This window comes from Ischnura elegans, chromosome 5, assembly GCF_921293095.1.
Source record: "Ischnura elegans chromosome 5, ioIscEleg1.1, whole genome shotgun sequence".
Lineage (NCBI taxonomy): Eukaryota > Metazoa > Arthropoda > Insecta > Odonata > Coenagrionidae > Ischnura > Ischnura elegans.
Window position 1 is genome coordinate 122,756,114 of NC_060250.1, and position 27,906 is coordinate 122,784,019.

Below are 27,906 nucleotides of genomic sequence, written 5' to 3' on the forward strand. Positions count from 1 at the left end.
TCTCGATGGACGACGCCAAGTGCAACATTGTTGCGGACACTGTGGACTGTGGGGCGGGGGTAAACGACGGACGTGGGGTATACCCAGCGATTGTTGGCTCAGTTGGCGACATTGTACGGTCGTATCGAGCTGTTTCTGATTCTCTTTTTATCATGCGTTTGAGTAAATGGCAATCAGAAACATAGAGTTACAGCATGGCTACTTTTCCGAGAATACCTATTAATCCAAGGTAGAAGCTAACATTTTTATGCAACATGAAAACTCTGTCATGGTTTGTTTACAAACATACACACTTCAAATAATTTCAGGCTAGCTTTTGGGGAATCCATTGAAAGTATTTGTCCGCGAGGGCGTTTGCATCCTGGTCTCAAGGTAATCCTGAATTTATTTTGTTTGTTGACGGAATTTCGAAGTTAATTTTATCAGCGGTGTTCGGTTGATGATAATAAACTATATTTGTGCATTTTTAAGGAATTATTTACGAAGGCCTATTTTTCGGCTCATCAAAATGAATGCTTGATCTACGATGACTCTTTATCCAATGAAGATAAATCATCTCCTGGAGCATGGATTTTGACTATTCTAAAATTTGCTCAAGGCGATGTAGCTGTGAAACTGTCTTTGAAACGAAGACTGGAGACGGGCCGCTGGATTATGCCTTTACAGGTGCCACCAGCCGCACCTTTGTGGCTCATAAGGCATTTTCTTGGACGACTGAAAACGCCTCTATTATTGTGTCACGCTTTTGGTGCCCGTAAGTTTGAAATGCTTTAGTCATTCCCGTAGAAGCATAATATTTTGCAGAAGTCTCAGCGTATGCATGGTGATGATGTGCTTTTGACAAAAATGCTCAAAAGTGTTGAGCTGTGCATATGCTAATACCATATAAATATCTAGCAAGGTATAGGTACTGTGGACATTCCTGTGTAGCATGAAACTCAAACACATTATTCTTTCACTTTGACAACCATCATTAATCTGTAAGCACTATTATGCTATTGTAATAGCATATACCTTCTGGTACCTACATGAAGCTATACCTTCTGCTCCATTAATAGAATGTCCTTAATTTACCTATATAAAAAAATCTGTGGATTATTCTCTTCATAGAATGATGTGCCATTTCTATTGGGAAATCAAATATAGTTTCACTTGTGCTAGCTTTCATTGCACAATTGAGGACGTGTGATTCCTCCATCCTTTCCCAATTCTGCACCTATTCTTTCTCCTGAGGTATCTGCAGGCTCCTGTCATGGCTGTGCCTCCTTCGTTTTTTCCATACTCCAGCTAGACATATAACGTTATCTGAATATTGTTAATACATTGAGTGCGGAGCACATCAATTGACGTAGTCCTGTCCAAGACAAGATACGGTGTACGTCAACGGATGTGCTCTGCCGGTCGGGTCGGAAGCCCTTTCTCCGCCCCCGTGCGTGACTAATATCCACTTCTGAGTCTTCCGATTGTGTGTATGGCCTTCAGCAACCTTCCCTCTTTCAAACAGTGTGCGCCGTTTCTAAATGGCAGTATTTGAGCGGAAGTTATGGCGCTGAAACCACCCTCAATTTTTCTTTCTTATTTAATCGGCTGATTTCGATGACTTTAATGAAAATTGGGCCCACATAGAATGTGTTAATGGGTTCAAACCATGATCATCACATTCAAATATGGTTATTTTCAGTTTTTCAGTGTTCACTTAACATCCTGCAACCATGGTTTGGACTCTTCATGGGACCACGGTATTATTCAGTGGTGGATACAGATGGGGGATGCAGGGGGCATTTGCCCCCTTCCCCTATCCACCATATTTGCCAAGCGTTGCAGAACCACAATTATAACTTTTTTATACCATAAGATTGCATTGTCTTGTAGGCGTGTGTAATAAATTTAACTAAAATGTTCTATACTCTGCATGCAACTTGATTATTTTTTATTAGGATAAAAGTAAAGGTAACTCAAGATATCTTTTTGGCCACCCCCCCTGAAGTTTTTTCTGATTCCGCTACTGGTATTGTTCCCCATGAATATCCAAAATGGTTCAGATGTGATTGTAGTTCATTTCTGTTGACATTTCCAATCTTGTTCTACTTGTTTTATTATAACTGAGACAATTTTACTTCCATAGCGGCAGGTTCTGAAACTCTCTCTCCAGGGGAGGATCCAGGATTTCTTTCTGAGGGGGGGGGGGCGCCAGCAAGGCCGTATCCAGGATTTTGTTCTGGGGGGGGGGGGAAGGATACCTCGTAATACTAAACGAATGCAATGATAATGGGACCGTATTAAAAATCTTGCATATTTTTAAGGGTCTGGGGGGGGGGACACTTGTCCCCCCCCCCCCCCTAGATCCGCCTATGTTTTTCTCTCTTCACTAATTTCACTCGGTCAAAATATGGTTCTTCCACAAAAGATTCCAGCTCTTCCAAAAGTGTTCCCATCCTATATTTCCAATTGCTATGATTTGTTTCAACAAACAAAATGGGACATTATATTTTCAGCTCTGTCATCTTTTATAATAAAACTCCTTTTCCATTTTCAAAGTCAGGACTCATAACTTGTTTATTCTTTTAGACTTTAGGTTCTGAAAAGAACTTCCTTATTAATTAAAGTATTGAGCTTGCATTTATTTTGTCTGGTAACCCAAAAGCAAAAATGCCATATTATAATTTTCTTTCAGACTTAATACATCGTTAATGTTTTTTTTAAACCGTTTCACTTACACCTCATTCCCCTTTTCCAATTGAAATTCTCGATTAAGAACCAGGATTGAGTCAATTTTTAGTAAATAATTATGATAAATACAATCCAGAAAAATCAAAGCATGAAGGCTTTCTTGAATACCTTGTTCAGTAAGCTAATTGGACATTCAAACTTTTCAGCTTTACCTGTTCATAAGACATTCAGTGAATGTTTATCCTTGGATTAAAAATGGAAGCACTGATGATCATAACATTGACTTTAAATTGGTGCGTGATTACAAGCAATTTTTGGCATTTTATGTGGATATATTAACTAAAAGATATTAGTATACTATTTTTTATGTTGAAAAACACCACTTTGTTACATGTAAATAGCAAAAAAATAACACTTTGTAGAGGACCTCCATTTTTATATGACAGATGTAACTCTTCTTCTTGTGGGAAATCAAAACCCCATGGCTGAAATTGGCTCAACTATATACTATATTGTTGCTTGTAAAACACAGAAAAACTCTCCCGTATTTCACGGCTTCCTTCCAAATCTGAGGTGTGGGTTTCTTCTCAGCTCATTTGCCTGATAATGTGGACATTTGATAAGTCTACTGACTTATCACGGGTTATCTGCTGTTCCACCTCATATCAGAGGTGAAACAGCAGATGTAAAAATATGCATGCCCTGTAATGGATGTGAGGTGATACATTCATACCCAGCACATACTGTACCTGCATCGACTATGCATCCTCCTTGATGATACACTGTGAGCTTTGATGGCTGGGTTACTACACTTACAAATGCACTTTTAAATGCTGATGTAAAATTATCACTAATTAAGTAAATTTTACTCAAAACAGGCACGTAACCACAAATTTGTTTTAGGGGTGCTTGGGTTATTGCCTACACTACCAATATTTTGTCATTCCCAATTATTGGAAAACCATTTACAGTAGACCCTCGTTAATACGAACAACTTTATTATGAAGTCATCGTTATTACGAAGAAAATAGTTGGTCCCTACGAAAAGGTCTACCCCATATGTAAGAAAAGAAACGTTATTACAAAATTGTGAACCTCAGTCCCGGTCCCGGCGGTTACATAATGGTCTTTATTACGAAGTTCCACGAATAAGCAAAGACATTTAGGTGGATGTACACTACCCTCAGTTTTAATAATTGCGCCAAGTTCTCGTGTACTGTGCCAGAGAGCATCAATTATGGTTATTTCTTCAGAATGCACGCAACAAAATATAATAAGCTTCATTCCTGAGGAGTCATTGTGACCCACTCATTACCGCTCGGTTAGATCTCTTCCTATGAACACTATTTACGAACTTTCAGGGATACGAACATTCAAAAAATTTAAATTTCGAATTAAGCGCCTTTCGATTTGGGTATTGCGACGCGGTGTGGCGTAGAGGAACTCGCACTATGGGTATAATCTGAACAAATAATCATTTAATCCATTCTGAAGTTAGGGAACTGTTCAGTGTTTCACCCGTTCTTCCTAACCGCAAAGCATTTCTTTTCGGCCTCGGCTGCGTCGCACGCCGAGCTAGATCAGTTCGTTACAATCGTGAGTAAGCGCAATTTGTGATGCAGTGTTGCGTTCTGCAGAATAATAGCACTCCTCGATGCCTTTAATACAGTCCAGCCGGTGAGAGTTGCCCAATGACAGCACAAAAGGAGGAGAAAAAAAACCCTTCGCCAGCACGGTTTGCAGCCTATCGTGATCCCCCAAACGCACCTCACACCCTCGCCTAGTCATACAATGTTGTCACATGCATATGGAGCCGCTAAATAAGCCTGAACCACCAAAACAAGTGATTCTTCTTTTGGGTCCTTAATGCTCGTCGTCCCCTCCGGCTCCTTTCTTCACGGAACTCTTACGTGTACAAGTGACGTGGGCGTTTCCCTTTCTTAACTGACAACTTTGCTCCCAACCCCGAACTAGACCCTTCTGTACTCTTGGCGGCCGAACTGTAGGATTATCAACTCACGAACGATGTCTCGGAACGCATCTAGTTCGTATATCGAGGACTTATTGTATTCGGGAAGATATTAACCCTCGATTGCCTTTCGCCGCATTCTTCTATTGAGAAACTGAAATGAATTTTCTTGCTGTTATATATTTGCGCGTAATTTAATCGCGTGTATTACGCCCTGTTTTTTTTTATTCTTTAATGGTGCTGAACTTCATCGTCATTGTTGTTTTTCTCCTATTTATAGCATAATGTTCATAGGCATTTATTTCTGAAATTGCCTAATTTTTCGAGAAAACTTCAAATTTTAAGTGTTTAGTGGTTATGGTTAGTTACCCGATTTTATCCATGGCAATAAGTCAAATTGTATCCCACTCATGTGGTGGGTATTATGATTTTTATGATCAGTGGCGGATCCAGGATAGGGACAAGATGGAGGCTTGGGTGTTATCCTCCCAGTAGTAGTGGGGGTCTGGTAGGTTAAGTAAAGTTTGATAATTTCGAGTCTTGTGGCAACACTTTAAGGTTGCGACGTTACTAATTTTCCAAAGAATTAAGTGTTTAAAACAAAAACTGATGTACATTTTTAGTAAATTGTGTTTTTGCGGCTCTCCACTCCTATATATATTTGACATCTGAATAAGATTACCATTTTATCTAGAGTAAATTGGATGCCCCAAGAGGGCTATAATCCCCCCTGGCCACTCTTTGGATTCACTACTTGGTATGATTTATGATTATGATAATTATTACAATAGTGTTGTGCTTTTAATTTTATTTCGTTTTTTGTTGATTTAGGTGAAACAAACACTTGCATCAAAAGGTGGATTGAGTTATCTAAGGACTGCCATGGAGCCATGTGTCAGTACAACTTTAACCAAAAGAGACACCATTTAATTCAAACAAAAATTGCACAGTAAGCAGTCTTGCCTTGCTACTCTCTACTGAGCAAATTTTAGATAAGCCTAGGAGATTTGAATTATAATGCAAATAGGACTTAGCAAACTTTACTTACAAGAGTTATTCGTGAATTTAATATTGATAACATTTTGTTAAAGCAATTTGGATTGATTGTATTGGATGATCTGTTTTTAATTTTTCATCTCTAGGGCTATGGATGAAATGCTGCTTGAGGCATGCTTAACCTTGATTTCATTAATTACATTGATACGGAATCTCTCCTATGAACCCATCCAGGGTAGGATTGACAAACATGCTGTGAAGGCTTTGATTGAATATTTTGTACCATCCTTACTCAGTCGTCCTTACCGCCCTGGCTTCTTAACCAAGGTTAGTGTGAAATAGTGATTAGTCATTTCTTATTCCTAGGAAGTGAATAAAATTTTGCCACCTTAAAGACTTGCTGTCCAAGAACTACGAATTCTTAACTGTGAGGTGCATGATCCCATAGTAATTGCCTCTGCAGCTGCTTAGAGTGGTTGCTTTCTAGCTGGGGCGGATCCAAGATTTTTTTTCTGGAGGGGGCACCATAGTCTGACAGGCAAACGGTCTTCTCATATTTGGGATAAAAAGTACATGCATCAATAACTCTACGAAATATAATCCTAATTTTAATATAAAATTAATTAATATGTAAATGTTTGTGACTTTAATGTTAAAATATAAAATCTATTAATGTTAATATGTGAGAAGGAAACGATTGAGATGATAATCAATCAATCATTTATTAGCACATAAAATTTGCCTTGACAAAATATCAGTAGCTTGCAGCTACCTGCAAATAAGTGCCTTGTCAGACAAAGTAGAATGTAAAACAAAACAACAAATCATTTGCATATGTAGATCCTAGCTCAAACATGCATTATAATTATGATTCTGAGCTACATAGCGGTATATCTTATCATCACAATACACCCATGTCTCGTATAGCGCAATTTCGATTAGCGCAATTTCGATATAGCGCAAATTCGTTCCTCGGGGAAACATTGCAACGCAGTGTAGCCTAATCAAAAATCTTAAACGCTCTCGTGATAAAACGTGAACTTGCGCTAAGTACACACGAAATTGCTATCATTTTACGCATATTAATAGTATTGCTTGCTTCAAATCTTATAATTTGTTTATGTATTAATCGAAATCTATTGCTGTGCAATGGCCAAAAGCATTACTCGTCATTGGGTCCAGATAGTCGGCCTACCGAAGTAATTTATCTCGTCTCCTTAACAGAATGAGTTAATTTAGATCATAAATTAAGCGTGGGGCTAGTGGAAATGAGTTTTTTTAAGCAATACTGGTTGAGACGTAATTTTTGCCGTCATAGGTTATCGGGCGATTGACTTCCAGGTGGAGGGTCTACCCTAAAACCTTCAAGGTCATCGGTATTCACGGGGGAGAAAGAGAGCGGTGGCCGAGTTGCGTATGAATAGCATCAACACATAAAAGGCTCCGCTACAGAGTCTCAAACACAATAGCTTCGTTCCCTCCCCGCAGTCGTAGCCCCTCTGCTTCTCAAGAATACAGTTCAGCAGTAGAAGGTGATTTCGATAGAGCCATGCAGAGTAAAAACCAAGAGAAAATGGCAAAAAATAGGAATGCGGGTAGAAAAATCAAGAATTTCTCAAGAAAAACCATAAATCTAGAAGAGAAATTGATATAGGTCAATTGCTTTGAAAATGGAGAGCGTCAAAGCGATATTGCGCGGAAGTTTAAACGCACGATGCCTTATTCTGAATAAAGACGAAGTTAAAACATCAGTGACCTCAGCCGCACCAACTTCAACCAAGCGGTCTACACATACGGAAAGTTCATAATGAATCAGTACAAAAAGACGAGAGTGGTAATCGCTCCGAGACATTTAGTGAAAGCTCCGGTTGGTTCCAGAATTTAAACGGCAAGCAGGTATTTTCAGTGCGGCGATATCAGGTGAATCTGCAAGTGTTGATAGCGCAGTCCCCACAACATTTTCTGATGAACTCCAAGCTGTGATTGAAAGTGGCTCCTTTCCCCCTCAACTAGTTTTTAGTGTTGACGAGACGATATTCTTTTGGAAAATAATGCCTTCTCGTTCATTCATTTTCAGGGAAGGAAAACCTGGGTCAGGTTTCAAGGCATCTAAAGACTGTTTCAGGTAGCTGCTAATGACTCGGAGGACTTCAAATTAAAATGATTTATCATTCATAAACTCCGCTAGCTATGAAATGGCATTCAAAGTAGCATTTGCCTGTCATTTCGATGAGCGACAAAAGGGCCTGGGTGACACAATAGTTGTTTTTAGACTGGTTTGAAAAATCGTCAACTACCGGCAATGCATTACGATCCCCTGAGATAGCAGATGTTAGCCCACCCGCACGACAGGAGGGAATTTCAAAAGCTCGTAAGAATTTTTTTTAACGTGAATAAAAGTCTTCAAATGCGTGTATACTATCTTTAAAGATGTTTTAAACTATAAACATTTATATAAATAATGTTTTCTAAGGCTATTTATGGGAATATATATGTTTTAGAGGAAATTCAATACCCAAGACCTATGCTACCAGGAACGCATCCCTATCTTCCCAATGTTAAAACGCTCTCGTATAACGCAAATTCGTATAGCGCAAAGACCCCAAGGAACGCATCCCTTGCGCTATACGAGACATGGGTGTAATTTTAATATCTGAAATGAAAAGGAGACTTTGTTGACCTCCACTGATTAATTTCGTCCGTACGACATGTTTCAAACCATAGAAGTCGTTATCAAGTACAACAAAGTAACAAGGTTGTACTTGATAATGGCCTCTATGGTTCGAAACATGTCGTACGGACGAAATAAATCAGTGGAAATCAACGAAGTCTCCTTTTCATTTTCGAATATGAACTCCCACATAGTTGAGCACAATACCATGGAACGAATTTTAATATCTGTGTATCCAGTGCATATTCTATACCAGATTCACTGTCTTAAAAAATCCTTTTTTGAATTATAACAATTATCAGTTAAAACGTTCTTTTTTTTATCATACATAATACTTTTTGTGAGAGTGCCCAGGGCCGGATTTACCCTAAGGCAAAATAGGCAAGTGTCTTGGGGCGTCGCAGTCAGAGGGGTGCCTTCTGTCTCCTCATGCAAGAGGCTATGCTTTATCATAAAATATCTGGGTGGGGGGCGGGGAGGCTCAAGGGAAGAGGGGTGCTCAATGGAGAGGTGCCTATAGGGTAACTTTGGGTAAATGCGGCCCTGAGTGTGCTGTCGAAGTCTTTTTAATCTTAACCTGATCTCATTATTAATTTTAATGCCCATGTATGCATAGGAATTAAAATTAACTATTACTATAGTATGGAGAGTTTTCTAAAATTTTTAGTCTAAGAGTATTGATGTCTAGCAAGTGTTTTTTCTTGTGTTATGGTGATGATGGGTTTGGTTGCTATAGAAGGTAACCAGATTATATAACTTTGAAACAAGACATAATACCACTTTAACGTCATTTTTAATCAGAACAGTGCAAAGGAATGTATTGAAATTCTAACCTTCTCTCTTAAGAATAGCAGATCTTGAGTTTATGGAATTTGAGAATCTGATGTGCACTTCTATACTGCATTAAATGCCAAATAATTCACTCGGTAGATAATTATGGAGATATTTTTAACAAACTAGAACTTCTAATTTTTCAGGACGATGTAGGGTGTCAACCTGCACTTTGCTACCTCAGCTACAACCTGCCTGAAATACAAGCCCTCTGTAAGAGACAAGCAACGCAAAACAATTTGCATTTGATATTTGATTCACCATCTGGTGCTTCTATTCTTGATTTGCATAAAAAGAATGGATACTCTCCATCAGCAAAAAAAGTGGCCCAAGCAAATTTGAAATTCACATGTTTAAAACAGGGAAACCCTTACTCTGAGACTACTAAAAGACAAGACATTGCAGAGGTAAGTGCTACCATGTTATAAAACAACTATGTATATACAGTAAAACCTCTATGTAGTGAACCTCTTTACATCATAAACCTCCATACATCATACCATCCCTACGATCCCGTCAGATTTACATGTAAATTTATAGGCAAACCTCTTTGTAGTGAACCTCTTTATATCGTAAAACCTCCACTTATCATACCAAGGAGATACCCCCGAGACGGCCTAACTACCTCTTCAAATCAAACCGAGACAACTAAACACCATTAATGCAGCCGCGATTATGTACATGGAATGGCATTTTCAGTGATAAATGTTTCACCCTTATTATTTTTTTCTTATATACCTTTAATATGCTGTAATTTTCATGTTAATCATTAGTTGTGGCCATTTTGTTCCATATGAGAGCATACCTAACAGTAAATAAGAACAAAGGTATCTAACTATCCTAATCATTTTAAATGACTGTTGAATTAAGAGAGATCTCATAATTTTCTCTCAAATTGAGGTAAAAATCATGTGATAGCACACGCTTTCTGTAATTATTATGTATATAGGTAATAAATATATGTTCACTAATCCATGCATGTTTGTTTAAACACATACATATAATGGTTTTATAGACAGTAGTGCCTTTCATTTCTGAATGATATGAAAAAATGGTGCACTATCACTAAAACCTCTCTATAGTGAACCTCCATACATCATAATGCCCAAATTTTGGTCCCCACCGTTACGATATAAAGAGGTTTTACTGTATCATTAAATTATTTATCAAATTTATGTTCATTAAAAGACCACCAATTTGTAACATGCAGGGTCCAGTTAGTGAAGAATCAATCACAATATTTCCAGTGGTTAGATCAGCTTCCTTTCAGGTAGCAACTTAACCTTTTCCCAACTAAAGACGTAAATATACGTGTGGACATTTCTTTACCCGGGAGACGAAAGCCGTATATTTCCGTCTGAGATTTTCCTGACCAAAAGAACGAAAGCCGTATATAAACGTTTTCTAGCTCTCTCCCTTTTATGACAGTCGCGGGTTTACGTCATCTTCGTCTCGGGACCCAACGCTGCGGGGTTTAGGTTTTACCTTCGGAATCCGGGAGCAAGTACCCTGACCCCTCGTCTTTTACTACCCCTCTTAGCGTTAAGGGGCAGCGGTCATGTTTATCCAGTCAGTTTTCAAAATAAATATTTGTTCATTTCTCAAGAAATATAAACTAAGAATTGAATTCTTTGTCTTTTGAGCAGCGTTTACAATTTTTAAACGAAATTCTACGATAAATATTAACTTATACCTCGAGTTCTGTATAAACGTCATCATGGAAATTGTTGCCGCATTAAATGCCTTAATATTGACCTTACAACTTCGTTTAAAATTTGACAATGCTCCGAAAAAAATGAGGAATTTAATTCAAAGTCTGCAATTTACATGCAAGCAACAATTATCCATGTGCTAAATACATATAAGCAGTACATAAGTTGACCTCGAACCAATTTCCAAACCATCACATTTCTTCAGAAGCATTACTCCTCAATGGCAGCTCCAAGCCAAGAAAAACTTTACATGGTTTCATTCCTCCATGGAAGGATGAAAATTGCCAATTTTTATCCAAATCCGTGTCGGTGGTTGTCATGCCTATGTAATATTCCCAGCAAAGCCAATAAATCTCAGTAAGCTTATTTCTAGAAGTTATCAGTTTGAAAATAGTACATGGTAGTGTGTCCACTTAAAAGATAGAAATTTTCTGTGCAAATTTCTCAGCTCGCATGTGTAATTGGTAGCATCGCTTTTAGGGTCTCCTATTCCAAGCTCCAGCCACTGTGAAGAAAAACTTTTGAGATTAGATTATCAGTTTATGAAAATATCTTACAGCATTATGCTGTTTCTAAAATGTTTTGATGTACAGAAAAATCCTTGGAGGGAGATAATAATCATTCCACCAACTTTCCTTGAGATTGTCTTAACGTCATGCCTCCAATGCATCCCATTGCAACAATTTCTAATGTATCATGAGGACTCATAGTAATTGAGTTGTAAGCAATGTATAAAAGCAAAAAGAAAGAATGAGAGAATTTATGCATTGTGGTTAACCCTTTAGCGCCTAGCGTGTTCATATGATCACAGCAAACATTTCTTGCTCCACGTAACCCTCCCTTCCGCATTTCTCAAAATTTCGTTGTGGGTTTTTGGTAACAATATTTCGATACATTTGTTGACCAAATGACGAAATATTAAGTCCTTTAAACTGAATGTTTTTGATACAGAGCTTTCTTAAAGTGGTGGTCTACCCTTCACTGCTCCGCGTGAATGCATGACTTCAGTTAACTACATAGTAAAAGAACATTTTTCTTTTAATTCTGATACATTCTGGTTCATAAGCTTAGAATACTTCAATGTACTCTACATAATAATATTTTTATAAAATGTTTGTAAATAATAATATTATTTAGAAGAAATTGTACCCGTGATCGTACGATCACGCTAGGCGGATACCGTAGCAATGGAATTCCACGGGGAAGGCAGCCTTACGAACGCTTCTTTCGATAAAGGTAATAAGGTATTTCTCATTCGTGACAATGTGATAAGGCGCTGGTGTTTCATAGCTTTTATGTTATTCTTTTCACTTTATGGCTGCGAGTGAAGAATTGTATGCCGATTATTATCTAGCGTGTCTGCAGTGAAGCTACTTTGGACCACATTTTCACATCTGTAAATACTCTCGTTTGAAGCGTCGCTACAAACTATATCTAGGTTCTCCTTTACAATATAGCTACAAAAAAAATAAGTCATGCAATACTATTATGTAAAAATATCAGTCAGAAAGCCATGAAACCGGAGTGTGGAGTTTTACAATGTAACAAAGGTGTTTCACGGTTTTTTCTCTGTGTAATGATTCAACTGAAATTTCATTGATGTGTGGGTCCCTTCAGGAGGTAGACGTTGGCTGAGGCTACTAAAAGGCTGATTGTGAGATATAATACAATCACTCGCTTTATATTCAATATTGAACGTGACGTGTGGGATACACGTGCATCGGAGACATTGAACTCTAATAGGTAAGTATGCTTAGATTTACCACGGCAATTACAATTGAAATCTTTATAGATTATTGATTCAATGCGACTGTTTTTAGAGGAATGACTCTTCAAGAAGTTCTTTCTGCACTGGAAGATGACCAGGACGATGTTTTAGGCATCTACATAGAACCTCCAGAGAGTAACGTGTTATCTGACGAAGATTCAGCGGAGGAGGATGGTGGTGGCTTCATTGATAATCTGTCTGGTCGTCAACTTCGAGCAGGTGCTGAAATATTAGTGAGTACTCAACGAGGGGAATGTGAAAGTGATGGACTTGAGACGAGTGACAAACGGGTAAACTCAAAGAGGAAGAAAGTGAAACGAGTATTGCCTACTTGGAAAGATGAAGATCTCTGTGTAAAAAATTCATTATTTCCGGACGCAAATTATTGTGACATTGGTGAGAAGTCGCCTACTGAAATTTTCGAGTTGTTTTTTGATGATGAATTAATCAACTTCCTAATTTTGCAGTCAAAAGATTATGCAGCATTGCAGAATTTTCGTAATTTGAATATAACAGCTTCTGAAATGAAGGTCTTCCTGGGAATTTTGATCCTCTCGGGTTATAATAATGTTCCCAGTAAACGTGATTACTGGGATTCATCTGGTGACTTACGTAATGAATTTGTTGCGAACGCTATAATCCGCGATAGATTTTTACAAATATCTAGGTTTTTACGCTGAGCAAATAATTGCCAGCCTAATGCAGAAGATAAAATGTGGAAACTGAGGCCAATTATGAATATGTTGAAAAACCGATTTCTAGCTATGTTCCGTCCTGAGGAGAATCTGGATTTTGATGAGTGCATGATTGAATATTTTGGACGACACCCGTGTAAACAGTTCCTACGCGGTAAGCCTATTAGGTTTGGCTATAAAGTATGGTCTCTAAATACCACTGCCGGATATTTGGTGAACTTTGATGTTTATCAAGGTAGAAACCCTGCATCAAATTCTGAGTACGAGAAAATGGTAGGGAAATGTGCTGCACCTCTTCTACAAATGCTGGACGAAATTCCACAAGAAAAAAGAACCTTGCCTATAAACTATATTTATGGAGGGGCTATGGAGCCACTGGAACTATTAGAGAAAACCGTATTCCCAAAGACTCCAATAATGCCATCTAACGAAATACGCAATAAACAAAGGGGTTTTTATGATAAATGCCTCAGTAAGGAGGACGGCATCCTTTTGGTAAAGTGGGTAGATAATTCCACAGTTCGCGTGGCTACCACCTGCCACAGCATTCAGCCCGTAGCACCTGTGCGGCGATTTTCACGGGCAGAAATGAGGAATGTTCGCATTCCTCGCCCATCAGTGATTTCAGAGTACAACCGTTACATGGGGGGAACGGACAGAATGGACGAGAATGTGTCCTACTACAGAATAGGGACAAGAGGTAAAAAGTGGTGGTGGTGCATATTCACTTGGCTAGTGGATGTGTCACTGAACAATGCGTGGGTTCTTCATAAGAAATCAGGAAAAACGCTCTCACAATTACAGTTTCGTCGCAACATCGTCCAAGTGTATCTGACAAAATACAAAAATCCTCCTATTAGTGTAGGGCGGCCTTTGATATCAAGGAATAGTAGTATCCACGTCCGAGTAAGTGATGAAATTCGCCTCGACGGTATTGGCCATTTGATTGAACCATGCAATCGACAACGCTGTGCAGGTGAATATTGCCAAAGTACCTACTATTCGTACGCAATGTGTGAAATGTGGCTTAGGGCTTTGTGTACCATGTTTTGCAAACTTACACAAAAATTGAATTTATTTTCTGTTCACATTACGTTTATGCCTTTTTCACATATGTTAGTTTGACATGGCCATATGACATATATTTTTTATGACATGACTTAATTTGTTAATACCAGAAATTCTTTGTCCAGAAGAACAAATAAATATGACTTAAAAATTGACATGTTTTATATTTTTCAAAGACTTTATCCGGGGAGCAAGATAAATGCAGTGCTTATTCGAAGAGTTGAATTACGCGAGCGGGGATGCTACTGCTACGGTATCCGCCTAGCGTGATCATATGGACACAAGTCATTTTCATGAAACCTCTGCACATACTTCTATAATATTTGTGTTATATGTTTTTAAGTAAATAGCGATCAATCCCTGAAAAGAGGAAAACAATCGGAGGAAAAAAAATATTCCGGCGTTAAAGGGTTAATTTCCTCTGTTTGCCAACCTTTTATCATAGGATTATTTTTTCATTGAGCAGGTAGCTATTAGTGCCAACACAGGTATTCTATGATACATATTATCCTTGCAATCAGGCAAAACCTATTAAAATGAGGCAGAGGGTAGGAAGCAATTAGATCTATTTATTTATAACTAAGTAAAGAGGGGGAATAGCATTGAACCAGGGAAATTTGAAGTACCAATGTAATTGGCATGTGAAAAATCATGTTCTCTCCTTCAAAAGATGCTCCATAAGGCATGAAAGTGAGCTATGTACAGTAAAAGTTACTTAAGGAGGAAAATCTGCGATGTGAATGAAGATTAACTTATAGGAATGACAAGGTATACTGCAAAACTTTCCATGCATTATTATAATGAGTCTTGGTGCACAAAGGGCTGTCTGTCAAAATCATGAGGTCGGTCTTACTAACGTTTGAGGTTAAAGTGAAGATGATAAAGGAAGTCTAGGGGAATAAGTAAGGAATGTTTAAATACAAAGGAGTGAACAAAAAAAAGTAGGTAAGGTAGATTTTTTCAGTATTTTGTGAAAGACTTGTAATTACGACTTTCTTTATTACTAACAGTCGATTTTTTTTGTCCATTCAACATCAGTCAATGCTATTGTACTAATTTTACTTGACACATTCTCTGTGTACAAAATTTCAAAGGAGTTTGTTTGGTCAAAGAATTCAGAAAAGCTTCAATGACTAAAATACAAAAAAATTTTGTGTTTTATTGACTCTTATTCTTCAAAACTGTTTCATACGAAATTATTGAAATGAAAAATTTAGTCAGGAGAATGTTTTTTTATAAGGAAAAAATAAAGATGGAAATTTAGTTCTAGAATCTAGCAGCCACCTTGTTCTTCTCATTCTTTTTACATGAATTTGATACGAATGATTTCATGAGTTAGCAAGGAATCCTAAAGAGGGCAGCTAACCAATGTGTTTGCTGAGAATTCACTAATGGCAAACACCCCAATCAACCCTTATTACTGTAGGCAGTTCATTTTTTGTCTGGTATCTACCAAATCCCTTGTCAGGGCTGTTAACAAGACAAGGTAGTTCACACAAAGATCTTTTTATGCACATGTTCTTAACTTGGACAATGCAGTAAGAAAAAAACACATTACAGTCAATAATAATATAAGGTCAGTCTTCTTCTAAGAGAAACCCTAGAAAAATCAGAGGGTACTGTTTCTCCAAATATCCCTTTATTAACTATGCATTATTTTTCTCCTCGAGATAACACACATGAGCATAGAAAAAGCATAATTATTAGTGAAGATGTTCATAATTATTAATGAAGATGTCTTCTACATGCCACCAAAAAATTGTCAGACATTAACGGTATGTAGAATATTTTGGTCCTGTCCTTTAATGGTGGTGAAACTCACCTAAATTGCCATGAGAAAAAATTTCCTAATACCTAGAATCATACGAGGGATCTTTGGCTTTCCAGGCCACTGTGTAGATCACTGCACTGTCTAGGTTCCTTGATTTCTGAGGTTCGTAGTGCTAGGTGTTAGGTGCATCAAGGATGGGAAATGCATATGGGCTTCTGAGAAGCCACATCTAGTGGTGAACTACATTCTAGCATGCAAGTTAATTGTGGAATACTTCAGTCCTAAGGAAAAGTCGGTCAGGTCCTTGCTTCGATTCTTGGCGCAAGGGAATTCTTCCTCTCGGCAATTGACACGAATTTCTTTGCCATTACATGGCAGGACTGAAATATTCCACTAACACAACTAAGCACATCTAGAGTGCTTGAATGAGGTTCACTGTCAATTGCTTCCCTGCCTCATTGAGAGCATTCTTCACCCAAGTGTGATCTTTTTAGCGGCGATAATGTCATTGTACTCGTATTCCCACTGCTCCATGTATTCCAGCAATCTGTCTAAGCAGGTAAGCACCTGGCTATGACTCATGCAATCTAATTCCCTTGTCTCTGCTTCTACTTCCCTCACTGCCTTCACGTCTACTATGTATTCCTTTCCTCTCGAGTTTGACCTAGATTAGTCATGGTGTAAACATGCCTCAATGGGACAAAATCTCAGGTTCCCTAGGACTGTATTCAACTGCATGCAAGAGCATGGCAATAATTACACATTTGCTGTATGAAAAATTCATATAAAGATCAGAGAAAACATATTGCTAAATTTATGATTATGTAAATAACCATTGAAGAATCTTCTGAAATTAATCAAGTTTTTTTCCTGCCACTCATAGTTTCTGCAATGCTAGAGCAGACATCCGAGTGAACTGGAAACATTCCTTATCAGCAAGTAATTAATTTCATTTTACAAAGGAAATTTTAATGGAAATAATAGGCCTGATGTAGCCTTGCATTAAAATACAGTAATCCTGCTGCTTTTGCATCTGATTTAATTGTTTATTAAGACAATGGAAAAGATCGAAGGATTGTGAAACTCATGCACAAATAATCTGCACCAGGGTAATGGGGAGTCTGCTGAAGTAATGGGATTCAAGGAACTTGGATAGTGTCGTGTCTTGTGGCCCAGAAATCCAAAACCTCATGGCTGCATTCCTGCCTCAAGGAATTTTTTTTCATGGCAATTAATGTGGACTGATGGTATGGAATAGTTTTCCCCATAACTCCAGCTTAGTTGAATAAAGCTTTTTCTCTTTTCACTGCGGCACTTGGGTGACTTTTAGTGGCCCAGTAAAATTTTTTCATTAAATCACAGATTTTCTGATATATGATGAGTCATTTCAGACTGGCCCTCTGACTTTACAACATATCCTTTCCTTCATCTTCATCCAGGAGATTGGAAACACATCCATAACAGAAAACCAAGCCATTGATACGTTGTTTAGAATCAACTACAACAGTATTCCAATGCTAGAAATAAAATACTCTTCTTTGGATGGCAATGAAAGGCAAACAGTGCTGCAATGCCATTTTCTACTGGCTCAAATACATAGCTGTCATTTTGGTGGCACGGCATTGAAATTAAGAAAACCATCCATCTGATACATGATTTCCTAAAACATTTCTTTCACTGACTTCTGGAGATCATATTTACATAAATATGTCAAGAAATTCATTTCTATTTTCAGCCTAAAACTCTCTGCACGCCGCGAAGACCAAATGAGGTGTGCCAAAATGATAAACTGGAACCAAAGACTGCTGCCGTTCCCAGCCCAGTATTATCCGAACTAAGAAACAGGGAAGAGGGACTGGAGAATTTAAATAAATCCCGGAAAGAATTACATAAAGACATCTCAGTAATCAACAGCATGACTCCATCAAAAATTATTTACGGGAAAGCTGATAAGGAAACTTCAACAGATTTCGAACAAGAATACCGTCAAGAGGAGAATGAAGCTGCTACCATCCCAACCCTAATTTTAGCACAGGAAGGTAAGAGATGTACACTTGAACTTGAAAAAAAATCTTTGCAAGATGGAGAACAAGTGCTTCCTGAAAAAATTTTACTAAAAATAGAAAGTGGAAAAGGGATAAAGGAACAATCAACAGAGACTATCGCTCAAAATTCGGAAGAAAAAGAAGGTTTGAATATCTTCACACAAATTGAAGGGGTACCTGAAGTTCCTTGTGTATCTTTGCCATTGGAGTATGGAGAAGAAGAAAAAAATCCTTTGGTAGATGCCATTGAATACCCCACTAGGTTGACAACAAATTTTGATTCTGAAGAAATACCAGAGAAGAAATGTCAAGCTATTAAGTTGGCTTATAAATTACGTGGACAGTGGCTAGCTTGGAAATTAGCAGGTCTGTTCCTTGATGGTGCAACATCTCACATTTCAGGCTATGGTTATGCCAAATTATCTCATGATGCACCTTTTTGAAGTGATCAGTAATGTGTTATCAGAAAAATGAGTCAGACATGATAAAATATAGCAGTTGTATATTTTATATAAATTACTATTCCTCCATTGTACACGCAAAACATGAGCTTCATTTTAGTACAAAAAATGCATCACAAAGCACTGTTCATGTCACTAGATACATTAGAAAACACTTGAGTTCACACAAGCTCATTCTATGTACAACAATGACACTATGGATTCAAAAAATTGTCTGTATCACCATTATAATTATCACTGGTATTATTTTAAAAATGTTCACTTCCTTAAACTAAATATATTTGTAAATGTACAGTTCCAAATATATATGCAAAGTTTAGCCTCACTCAATTGTAATAATTTCTACTCCTTTACCTGGTTTAGCTTCTTTGTTTACCCTTTCATCAAACCCTCTGGGGGAGACTTCAGTAGGTGGTGTTAAAACATCCTTTTTTCCAATATTACACGGTCTGGAAAATGCACTGCTCGAGCTCTGCTTCGTAGTGATTGTAATCGATGAAGGCAGAGAGAGAGAGGGCAAGAGGGGAGAAGGTGTGACCACAGAGGTTGTCCTCGGAGGAATATTACCGGAGACATTACCACCTGATGCTCCTACCCCTGCTGGGATTATCTCCAGCTGTGTGCTCGGGAGACGAGCAAGAGTGGCTGCCACCCCTGCTCCGAGAGAAGGCGGTGGGGTGGGCGTCCCCAAGGCCATGCTGGATAGGTCACTTGCATCCTGTCTGAAACTTGCACCTACTTTCTTATAGGCCTCCTTCATGCCGTGAGAATGCTTTCGAGGTTGACTCTGCTGAGGCATAGGTTGCAGTGGAGGAGGAGGGGGCAGTTGGGGAGGTGGTTGCTGAGGCATGTGACCGATAGGGGAGGAGATGGAACCGCCGTGGGGGCTACCTGCTGTAGGGGCAGACACCTGCCTGTTGATAGGAATCGGCCCTTGCTTCATCAAAGGCGAAGACTGCCGGCTGCCCAGAGCTGGTGAGGGGATTTGCTTCATTGCCGGTGGGACTGACTGTGATTTGCCCAAAGATTGTTTGCTCATTGGCAGGTTAGGAGAGGGTGGGGTGGATCTACTCAGAGGAGAAGTTCGACTCATGGGAGACATTTGCCGACTCGCCTGACTAGGTCGATTGAGTGGCGTGGGCTTACTGTGGGGAGGGGTCATTTTGTTCGCTGCTCCTGCTGGTCGGCCAGGAGTAAGACCTGGCTTGCTTCCAGGTGAATGTTGTTTTTGGTGAGCCATGGGTATGGGTTGTTTGCCAAGAGGGGAAGGCTGCCTACTCACACCAGCCGTTGACCTACCCATAGGAGGTAAAGGTTTATTAGCAGGGGGTTTATAACCTGCAGAACTGCCTATTTTCATTTGTGACGAAGGAGGAGTTAGTGTCTGATATGATCCAGATGGTTGCTGATATGATACTGTCGGCTGGGAAGACACGTTCTGGCTGATTGGTGTGATTGAAATGTTAGGCCTGTCTTTCATAGCTTTCTGAACATTAGCGGACGTTGGTGACGAGTATTGAGGCAGAAGGTTGATGTTTGGAGATGTATTCCCTAGAGAGGAAGGAACTGAGTTTTGTCGACTTATACCACGTCCTCTGCCTCGATATCCTCGGGATGGCATGGGTGTCATGAGGGGAGAGCCAGGCGAGGATACAGCAGCTGCAGCGGCAGCAGCCACAGATGCCATCTGCCGAATAAGATGATCCCTAATTCCAGAATACTGGGCCTGCAGGTCGAGTAACGTATCCATGGAAGGGAGATGAGCTTGGACAGCGGCAGTAAGGAGGTTAGGATCTGAGAACAATGAGTGCATTGTTGGGGGCAGTGTTGGAGGAAGAAATGGATTTTGAGGGGGAATTGGGGCATTGCTAGCCCTCTGCTGGCCTCCATTCTTCCCTTTGGTTTGGCTTGCGTGAGGGTATGGGTACTTGCCCCCTCTCGCCCAATTACCGCTGGAGGGGGGCCTTCCCCTTTGTCCACTACCCTGCCTTGCACCTGGAGTGCCACCAGGAGCAGTAGCAGACTGCTTTGGTGAGACACCACTCGATGGTGCTTTTCTTGGTGGTGCTGATGTTTGCAGTGGAGAGTGTGACTGTTGTGCAGTCTGAAAGGTAAGGATTAAGATATTACTATCACTGCAATACATTTAAACTAAAAGACATGTGAAATTAGGCACCCCAGATATAATCTAATGTCCGGGCTGCCGGGCTGAATTGAAGGCATCACACAGCAGTACACTTTACAACAAAGTAATGTAAAAGAACTCATTCATTACTATTTAAGGATATATGTTTCCTTCAATGAAAGTACAGAGGAACCTCAATCTATCATTTGTTGGGCAGATGGATGAAAATAACAATGTATGTGAGAAAGGTTTACCATGGAGCAGGATTTGGGTGAGTAATTAGGCATAATATTCTTTTAAAAAATACATACTGGTGAGAAAAAATATGTAAATGAGTTTTATGGAAACACTTTGGGCATAAACTTGATTCGACTAATACCTCTTTCAGATATCCTAAGGGAACATGCCATCTTGCTAAAAAACATGTTTGCATGCTGTCCTAGCATTTGAACTGCTACCATGGACTTCAGTCTGATATAAATAATGCATGTAAACCCAAAAATTGTAAATAAATAACACCCAATATCCACAATGTATCATAATTTGTGTAAATCAAACAACAAAATCTCCAGTTCCCAAGGCTGTATTCAACTGCATGCAAGTCATTTTGCAATACCCGCTGGCTTCTCCCTTGGATTCTTTCCATAAAAATACTAGGATTCATTTTTCAAATGGTGGATGCAGGAAAATAATGCATTAGGGAATGATAGATGCAGGAAAAAATTACACTCTGCATGGAACATCATTTGGGACCAGGAACGGCAAATGATGTATGTCGGAAAATAAGTAATGTGGGAACGATAGATGGAGGTGCCACTGTATGCACAACCTCGGTGAACAAATGCAACAACAATACATTAATAGAGATCATTCATATGCGTTCAAAGATAATTTTTAGAAAGATAGTATTTAGAGTATATACAGTATACAGAGGGAGTGGACCTCTAGCTTTAAAGAAAATCAAGATACAGAATACACTATCATTACAACATACTGTATATCTCCTAATTTAGTCCCCCCCTTTTTTCCAAAAATGGCCGAGGAAAAGTAAGGGGGGGGGGACTATAATCGAGTGTAATCCAGTTTAGCATACTAAAGGTAACCATCAAGTTATAAAAAACGGCATAATGGCTAATGTTCTCGTAGTCTTTCTATTTGAGTATATTTATGAGGATTATAATCGGAGATATGAGTAAATACTGCCACGTTTTACCGGAATTAAGACAATTTTTACCACAAATGTTGTAAAGATAAGATTCTTCCGGTTCAAATAGCATATCGAATATGCGTTTTCACGGAATCCATCGGGTAGCCGTTAATTTTTCTTGGAAAAGTATTGTTAGAATAATTCAATCGACACTGATCACTTAATGACACAAAACAGAAAATAATTAAAATCAAAACTAAACACACACTATCATTACATTAATTGAACACAAGAATTTAATCAATAGTATATGTACCCGTCGCTCATTTAATAGTTACACGATTTAAATCATTGCGAAAAATAAACAGATAAAGTGAACCTTTATTGACGATTTCGTATTTCATTGCATCCGTAGCTACTATACGTGCCCTATATCGTGCTACTATATCGTGTTTACAACCACTGCCTTTACCGCCTTCACAGAACAAGAATGCGCAATAGGTGATGCATTTGTTTCTGAAAAGGTGCAATAATCGACGACTTTAAACCAGAAGCGCCGGCATTACTGCATTTGATCGAAATCCAGCGACTCAGCATCGAAAGTGTGATCAATTTATTGAGGAATATATTCAATTCACCAGGATAAGTAGGATCGATAAATTACGTCACATAACGTTTCGCAATTATTTCCGCGATATTTTCTTTATTAAAAATAATTTTACGTTCAACAGTGAGGTGATGGATCAAGTAGAAAGATGAGGATCAATCCTGCGGCAGATTAGAAGCCATCAACGACGGAGTTTCGATGCCAATTTAAAAATAGCCGTTGCAGAATATGCCGTAAATCATAGTATTCATATGGCGGCTGAAAAATTTGGCGTGGAAAGAAAGTCGGTAAAAGTAAAGGGGGGGACGAAATTCAAACGCATTTTTTAAACTTTTCCCAAACCTGAAGCATCAAAATTAGGGGGGGGGGACTATATTAGAAGAAATATGGTAATTATTCGGCAGTAAAGCAAAATAGGACATGTGAAAAAGCTAACAGCACAGATTAAAAATTAAGGCAGATTAAATAGTCAACTAATTCACAAAGCAAGGGATTCAAGGCTCTTCTATGCACAAAGCATCTCTCATTAGAAGAAAGTTGCCATTAGGTTTGGAAACAATAGCAGAAGGCAACCGAAAACTAAAACTGCGAACATTTCTAATGCCTCATGCTGCATTGCCATATGCCGGAAAAAATCAGGACAACAGATTTTGGAATTGAGATTAGTTTTAAAAAGGAAATCATCGAGTAACATTATCGGCATTAAAGTTTTAAAATGATGGGTTTGTCTGGGTGGTTTCAAAAGGACTTGGAGAGAAGAATTTCTTATTTTGCAGAAATAAAATGATCATCACAACTGTAATGCACACACTTCAAAATGTTTTGTTTACTTGAATTTGGTGGATTTGAGGATGAACATGACAGACATAGACTCCTGTTAGCAAATAACAGTTAAAATATCATAAGTGGGCCTAAAAAACCCTGAATCGCCAATAATGTTTGCCATCGTAGGTGATCAGGCGAATTGACTTCCATGTGAAGGGTTCACCATAGAGCGCCAAAACCTTCAAAGTCATTGATATTCATGGGGGAGAAATAGAGTGGTGGGCGAGTTGCGCATGAATAGCATCAGCACGTAAAAGGGTCTGAGAGAGAGTTCAAAATTCATAGGCTTCATTCCCTCCCAGCAGTCATAGGCCCTCTGCATCTCAGGAGAACAGTGCAACATTTGTTCAGCAGTACAAGGTGATTGTGGTAGAGCCATACAGAGCAAAAACCAAGTGAACAATGGCTAATAATAGGAATGCAGATAGAATTAGAAAGAAGTTATCAATAAAAAGCATAAACCTAGAGGGAAAATTGAAAGTGATCAATTGCTTTGAAAATGGAGAGCGTCAAAGCGACATTGCGAGTAAGTTTAAGTTTCTTGACGTCGACAGTCTGCGCTATTATTTTGAACTAAATTAAAACGTCAGTGATGTCAGCTAAGCACTCAACACATACACAGAGTTCAATTCTGGAAAAAAAACGGAGAGACTTCTGACTACCTACATTTATCATAAATGGTCAAATGATATTCCTCTGTCACAGGCAGTTATTTGTCCAAAAGCTATGGCTTTATTTGAATATATAAAAGAAGATGAGGGTGGTGATTATTCCGAGACATTTACTGGAAACTCCAGTTGGTTACAGAATTTTAAACGGCGAGCTGGTGCTTAAGTGCAGCTATATCTGCAACTGCTGTTAGCACAGTCGCCGCAACAGTTTTTGATGAACTTCAAGCTGTGATTGCTCCTTTCCCCCTTAACTGCTTTTCAATGTTGACGAGACAGGATTGTGATTCAAGAGAATGCAATCTCATTCATTCGTTTTCAGGGAAAAACCCTCAGTCAGATTTCAAGGCATTTTAAGACCATTTCACATTGCTGGTTAACGCTAATGCCTTGGAGGACTTCAAATTAAAGTCAGTTTATCATTCACTAACTCCGTGAGCAATTAAATGGTATTCAAAGTAGCAATTTCCTGTCATTTGGATGAGGAACAAAAAGGCGTGGGTGAAACAAGACTCGTTTTTGGACTAGAATGAAAATTCGTCTACTGCTTGCAATGCATTATGAATCCCTAGCATGCAGCATTTTTTTTGACAGATAAATTGCTGAAAAAACTCCAATCATGGCAATTTTAGGATTTTCATGAAATTAAAATACTTACTGGTATGTTATACATGGGAAATGAACCCACAGACGGATGAGATACTGATCCTGTCAGTGTGGAGGCAACATTGCTCAATACTGTTGCTGTTGCAGCTGCAGCCGATGCAGCAGCTGAAGCGGCCGCCTTGCTCAACTGTATCTCATGCTGACACAACTTCACCACCTGATCAATTTGTGAGGCCAAAGTAGATCCCTCCAGCTTTAGCGTGAGAGAGAATGGAGAATTTCAAAAATTAGAGTGAGCATCATCAGGGATCCTTGCATATTATTATTATTACATTCACCATCCAACTTGACTCTGTGAAGCGTTTCCACCATGGAAAATAAATGTATTATTTTCTTAGGGTTAACTGTTAACGGGCATAACATGGTTTGTGGGCCTGAATATGTAAATAGGTTATGAACCTTGGGCCATGTGCCCATTAAACAGAAATAGCAAACTTTACAAAGAGTAATTCTTCTATTTTCCATGTAGTAACTGACATCCGTCACAGCTCATATTTTGCCTTTCAAAACATCCAACTATAAATGATAATTTTTAAAAGGAAATAGTTACCATTTTTAGATAATTATCAATGCTTTCCAGAATTTTTTTTTAAATGTTTAGAGAGGATAGTGTTTGAGGATCTATTTCAATTTGTTTATTATGGAGTTATCATTGTAAGTCAAAATATATTTTTAGCATTAGCATGTACAGTAAAACCTTTATACAATAACCCTCACAGAGCAAAATTTTAAGAAAACCTCCCTATTTCGAAGTCATTGGCCCGGACCCGTTTAATGGGAAATGCGCACAAAGAACCTTCCACAATAAACCTCTCTAATTCTGTAAACTCCTCACAACGAAGTCTGCACTTTGGACACAAAACATGAAAAGTGCTCCTCTAGAATGAATTCTTGATAAAAAAAAACATAGTACATATGTATGTATTTGGCATTTACAGGAGTAGTGGCTAGAGAGGCTCTGTGAGGGTCGAGCGGTCGGTTGGATTAGGGGAAATTCCCTTGAATGGAAGGGGAAATTTTGCCCTGAGAGGCGGGTGTCCTCTCTTCTGTAAAAGAGAGAAAATAAACCAGCACTATGTAGTATTTTTTTTCCTTTGATATTTACAAAATACACAGGTAGTAGAACCGGAGTGGAGGGAGAGTACTATGTTTTAATCATTCCTCCCTGAGATTTGATGGAAGTCACATCTGAGACCTACAGAGCAGAGGGCACGAAGAAAACTTGATGCTCAGGCTCGTGAAGGCATAGTCAACTTTGATTGTTCCTACCACAAGATATGTTTAAGGGAACCCAAAGTTACCTCATACCTCCATTTAATTCCTCATACTCAATATGATATTAGACACAACCAAAACAAAGCAACAATTGCAGCAATCGATGCACAAAAATCCCCATTCAAACCAAGAAAATGAGGACAGACCTTCAAAAATAAAACTGTAATGACTACTGGGCACAACCCTCTTGTACAGTCGGATTCAAAAGTATTGCAACAAATGGAGCGGCGCCACTTTCGCCGCAGTTTGGAAATCGAGTTTCGGCATTTTCTATTGTACCAGTGGGAGGGAAATTTGAACAGTATTCCCACCTCCCGTAGTATTTTTATAACAACATCGTTAAAGGGAAATGTATGCGGAATATGTACAATGTTTAATGCCAAATAATTTATGCAGCATCTGCTAGATAATACATCTACGTTCAGAACGTCAATTTACCTTATCTCGTAAGTTGGCCGATCCGTCGAAGTATATTGTTCTACAATTAACGCTGAAGCTATTCGATCAGCGATAGCGAATATAACATACATATAAAATATCCGCCGCAATATCACAGTAAATATTGCCAGTGAGAGTTTAAAATCAGCTTGATTTAGTGACACTAGAAGACCGGTTCATTCCTTGCCTGACAAAGCTCGCAATGAATCCACAATGAAGTCAACGTGTGAGATGGACTAGTGGTTAAGGCGAAGACTTACCACGGCAGCAATCCCAAGTCGGCAGTTCGAATCTCTGCGGATCAATTTTTTTCAGTTACATAGTATAGCAGTAACATTTTTTTCCACTTTAACTCATATTAACTTAATTAAAAACTGCTGCCGTATTAAAATTTTGAATAGAGAAAATTTTGTTTTTGCTTTCCGCGGATATAATTTACGTTTTTACCGAAATATCAGTGCACCAATAATATGGAAAATATTTCAATCAGGTAAACCGCTCCATCAAGTCCTTTTTCGTATTACCCGAATAATTTATCGTTTTCAATAATATGTAGACACTCACGAGACCCGCTTAATTGTGGGGCCGGGTCGGAGTAAACTTGGAAGGTTGGCACATGAAGCAACCTGCATTCGTTGCCTTCGCGGCGAGCCGGCGAGGACGGACACGAACGCGACTGAGCAACTGAACCTGGAGTCAAACTCCAGGAGCAAGTGCCCAATCGAAATTAAGATTAGCGGATGGAATGTATTGAGGTAGTTCGCGTCCCCACAGACGTTGGGCTGTCTGTGTGTTTTCTTTCGTTCTCCGTGGCGAGGTTTTTCCTGTCTTTGGATTCATATTCGGACTCACCGTTCACCTCTCATCACTACGTGGCTCCGTGGTGGAGTGGGTCTATACTGAGTGCTGTAATTTCGTTAAAATTCTTGCGAAGGATCGAGTCGGACGTAATCATACCTTTTTTCACGTTCTAAAAGAAGTATTCTTAATATCAACATAATCTATGCAGGTGGCTGAAGAAAAAATCAGCAATGAATTTTTAAACGAATAAAGGTATTAAATTAATGACTCTAATTTGATATTAGTGACAGGTAGAAAAAAATTAGTATTTTAACTCTTTCACTTAAATATCCTACGTCCATAAGTACTTTTCATATAATACCGAATGAATATTATCCATATTTCCAACTTTTAAATAAATTTTAAGTTATCATACCGAAATAATGATATTTATTGGGAAATCTATTGCCCTTGCCTTCGGATTTCATTCCTGGCAACTTAAAAGAAACACCACGGCCGGCTCATTTCTCTCACCTAAATGCATCAAATCTAATCACGGGTGAGCATTATTAATAAGTTTGAAGATGTGGATGCATCAATTTTGGCCATTAGCGTATTATATTAACAGTATATCTTCATCATTTTAATACACCTCCTATTATTGCTATTAATACCTGTAATGTCTGCACATTAATATAAGGAGCCACTTTTAAGAACT

At 38.7% G+C, this 27,906-nt stretch overlaps 2 protein-coding genes across 2 annotated transcripts in view; one reads left to right on the forward strand and one right to left on the reverse strand.

Annotated features, from left to right (window-relative positions):
- Window positions 1-24: 24 nt before the first annotated feature.
- Window positions 25-18,982, forward strand: LOC124159505. The gene is made up of 7 exons (XM_046535359.1): window positions 25-229; window positions 309-372; window positions 472-754; window positions 5,471-5,588; window positions 5,782-5,962; window positions 9,284-9,544; window positions 17,887-18,982. The coding sequence occupies exons 1-7, from the start codon at window positions 195-197 to the stop codon at window positions 18,637-18,639; spliced, it is 1,695 nt and encodes a 564-aa protein (XP_046391315.1). The 5' UTR covers window positions 25-194; the 3' UTR covers window positions 18,640-18,982.
- LOC124159503 (calcineurin-binding protein cabin-1-like) overlaps window positions 18,682-27,906 on the reverse strand; it is an 84,401-nt gene continuing 75,176 nt past the window's right edge. The window contains exons 31-32 of the mRNA XM_046535353.1: window positions 24,688-24,888; window positions 18,682-20,761 (exon numbers count right to left, since the gene is read on the reverse strand). Of these exons, the coding sequence (XP_046391309.1) occupies window positions 18,980-20,761; window positions 24,688-24,888 (1,983 nt within the window). The 3' untranslated portion in view covers window positions 18,682-18,979. The remainder of the gene's footprint in view (window positions 20,762-24,687; window positions 24,889-27,906) is intronic.

Coding starts and splice junctions, on each gene's coding strand:
- LOC124159505 (XM_046535359.1), top strand. CDS start 195: ATGGCTACTTTTCCGAGAATACCTATTAATCCAAG. Junction 230..308: donor AGAATACCTATTAATCCAAG/GTAGAAGCTAAC, acceptor AAATAATTTCAG/GCTAGCTTTTGGGGAATCCA. Junction 755..5,470: donor GTGTCACGCTTTTGGTGCCC/GTAAGTTTGAAA, acceptor TTGTTGATTTAG/GTGAAACAAACACTTGCATC.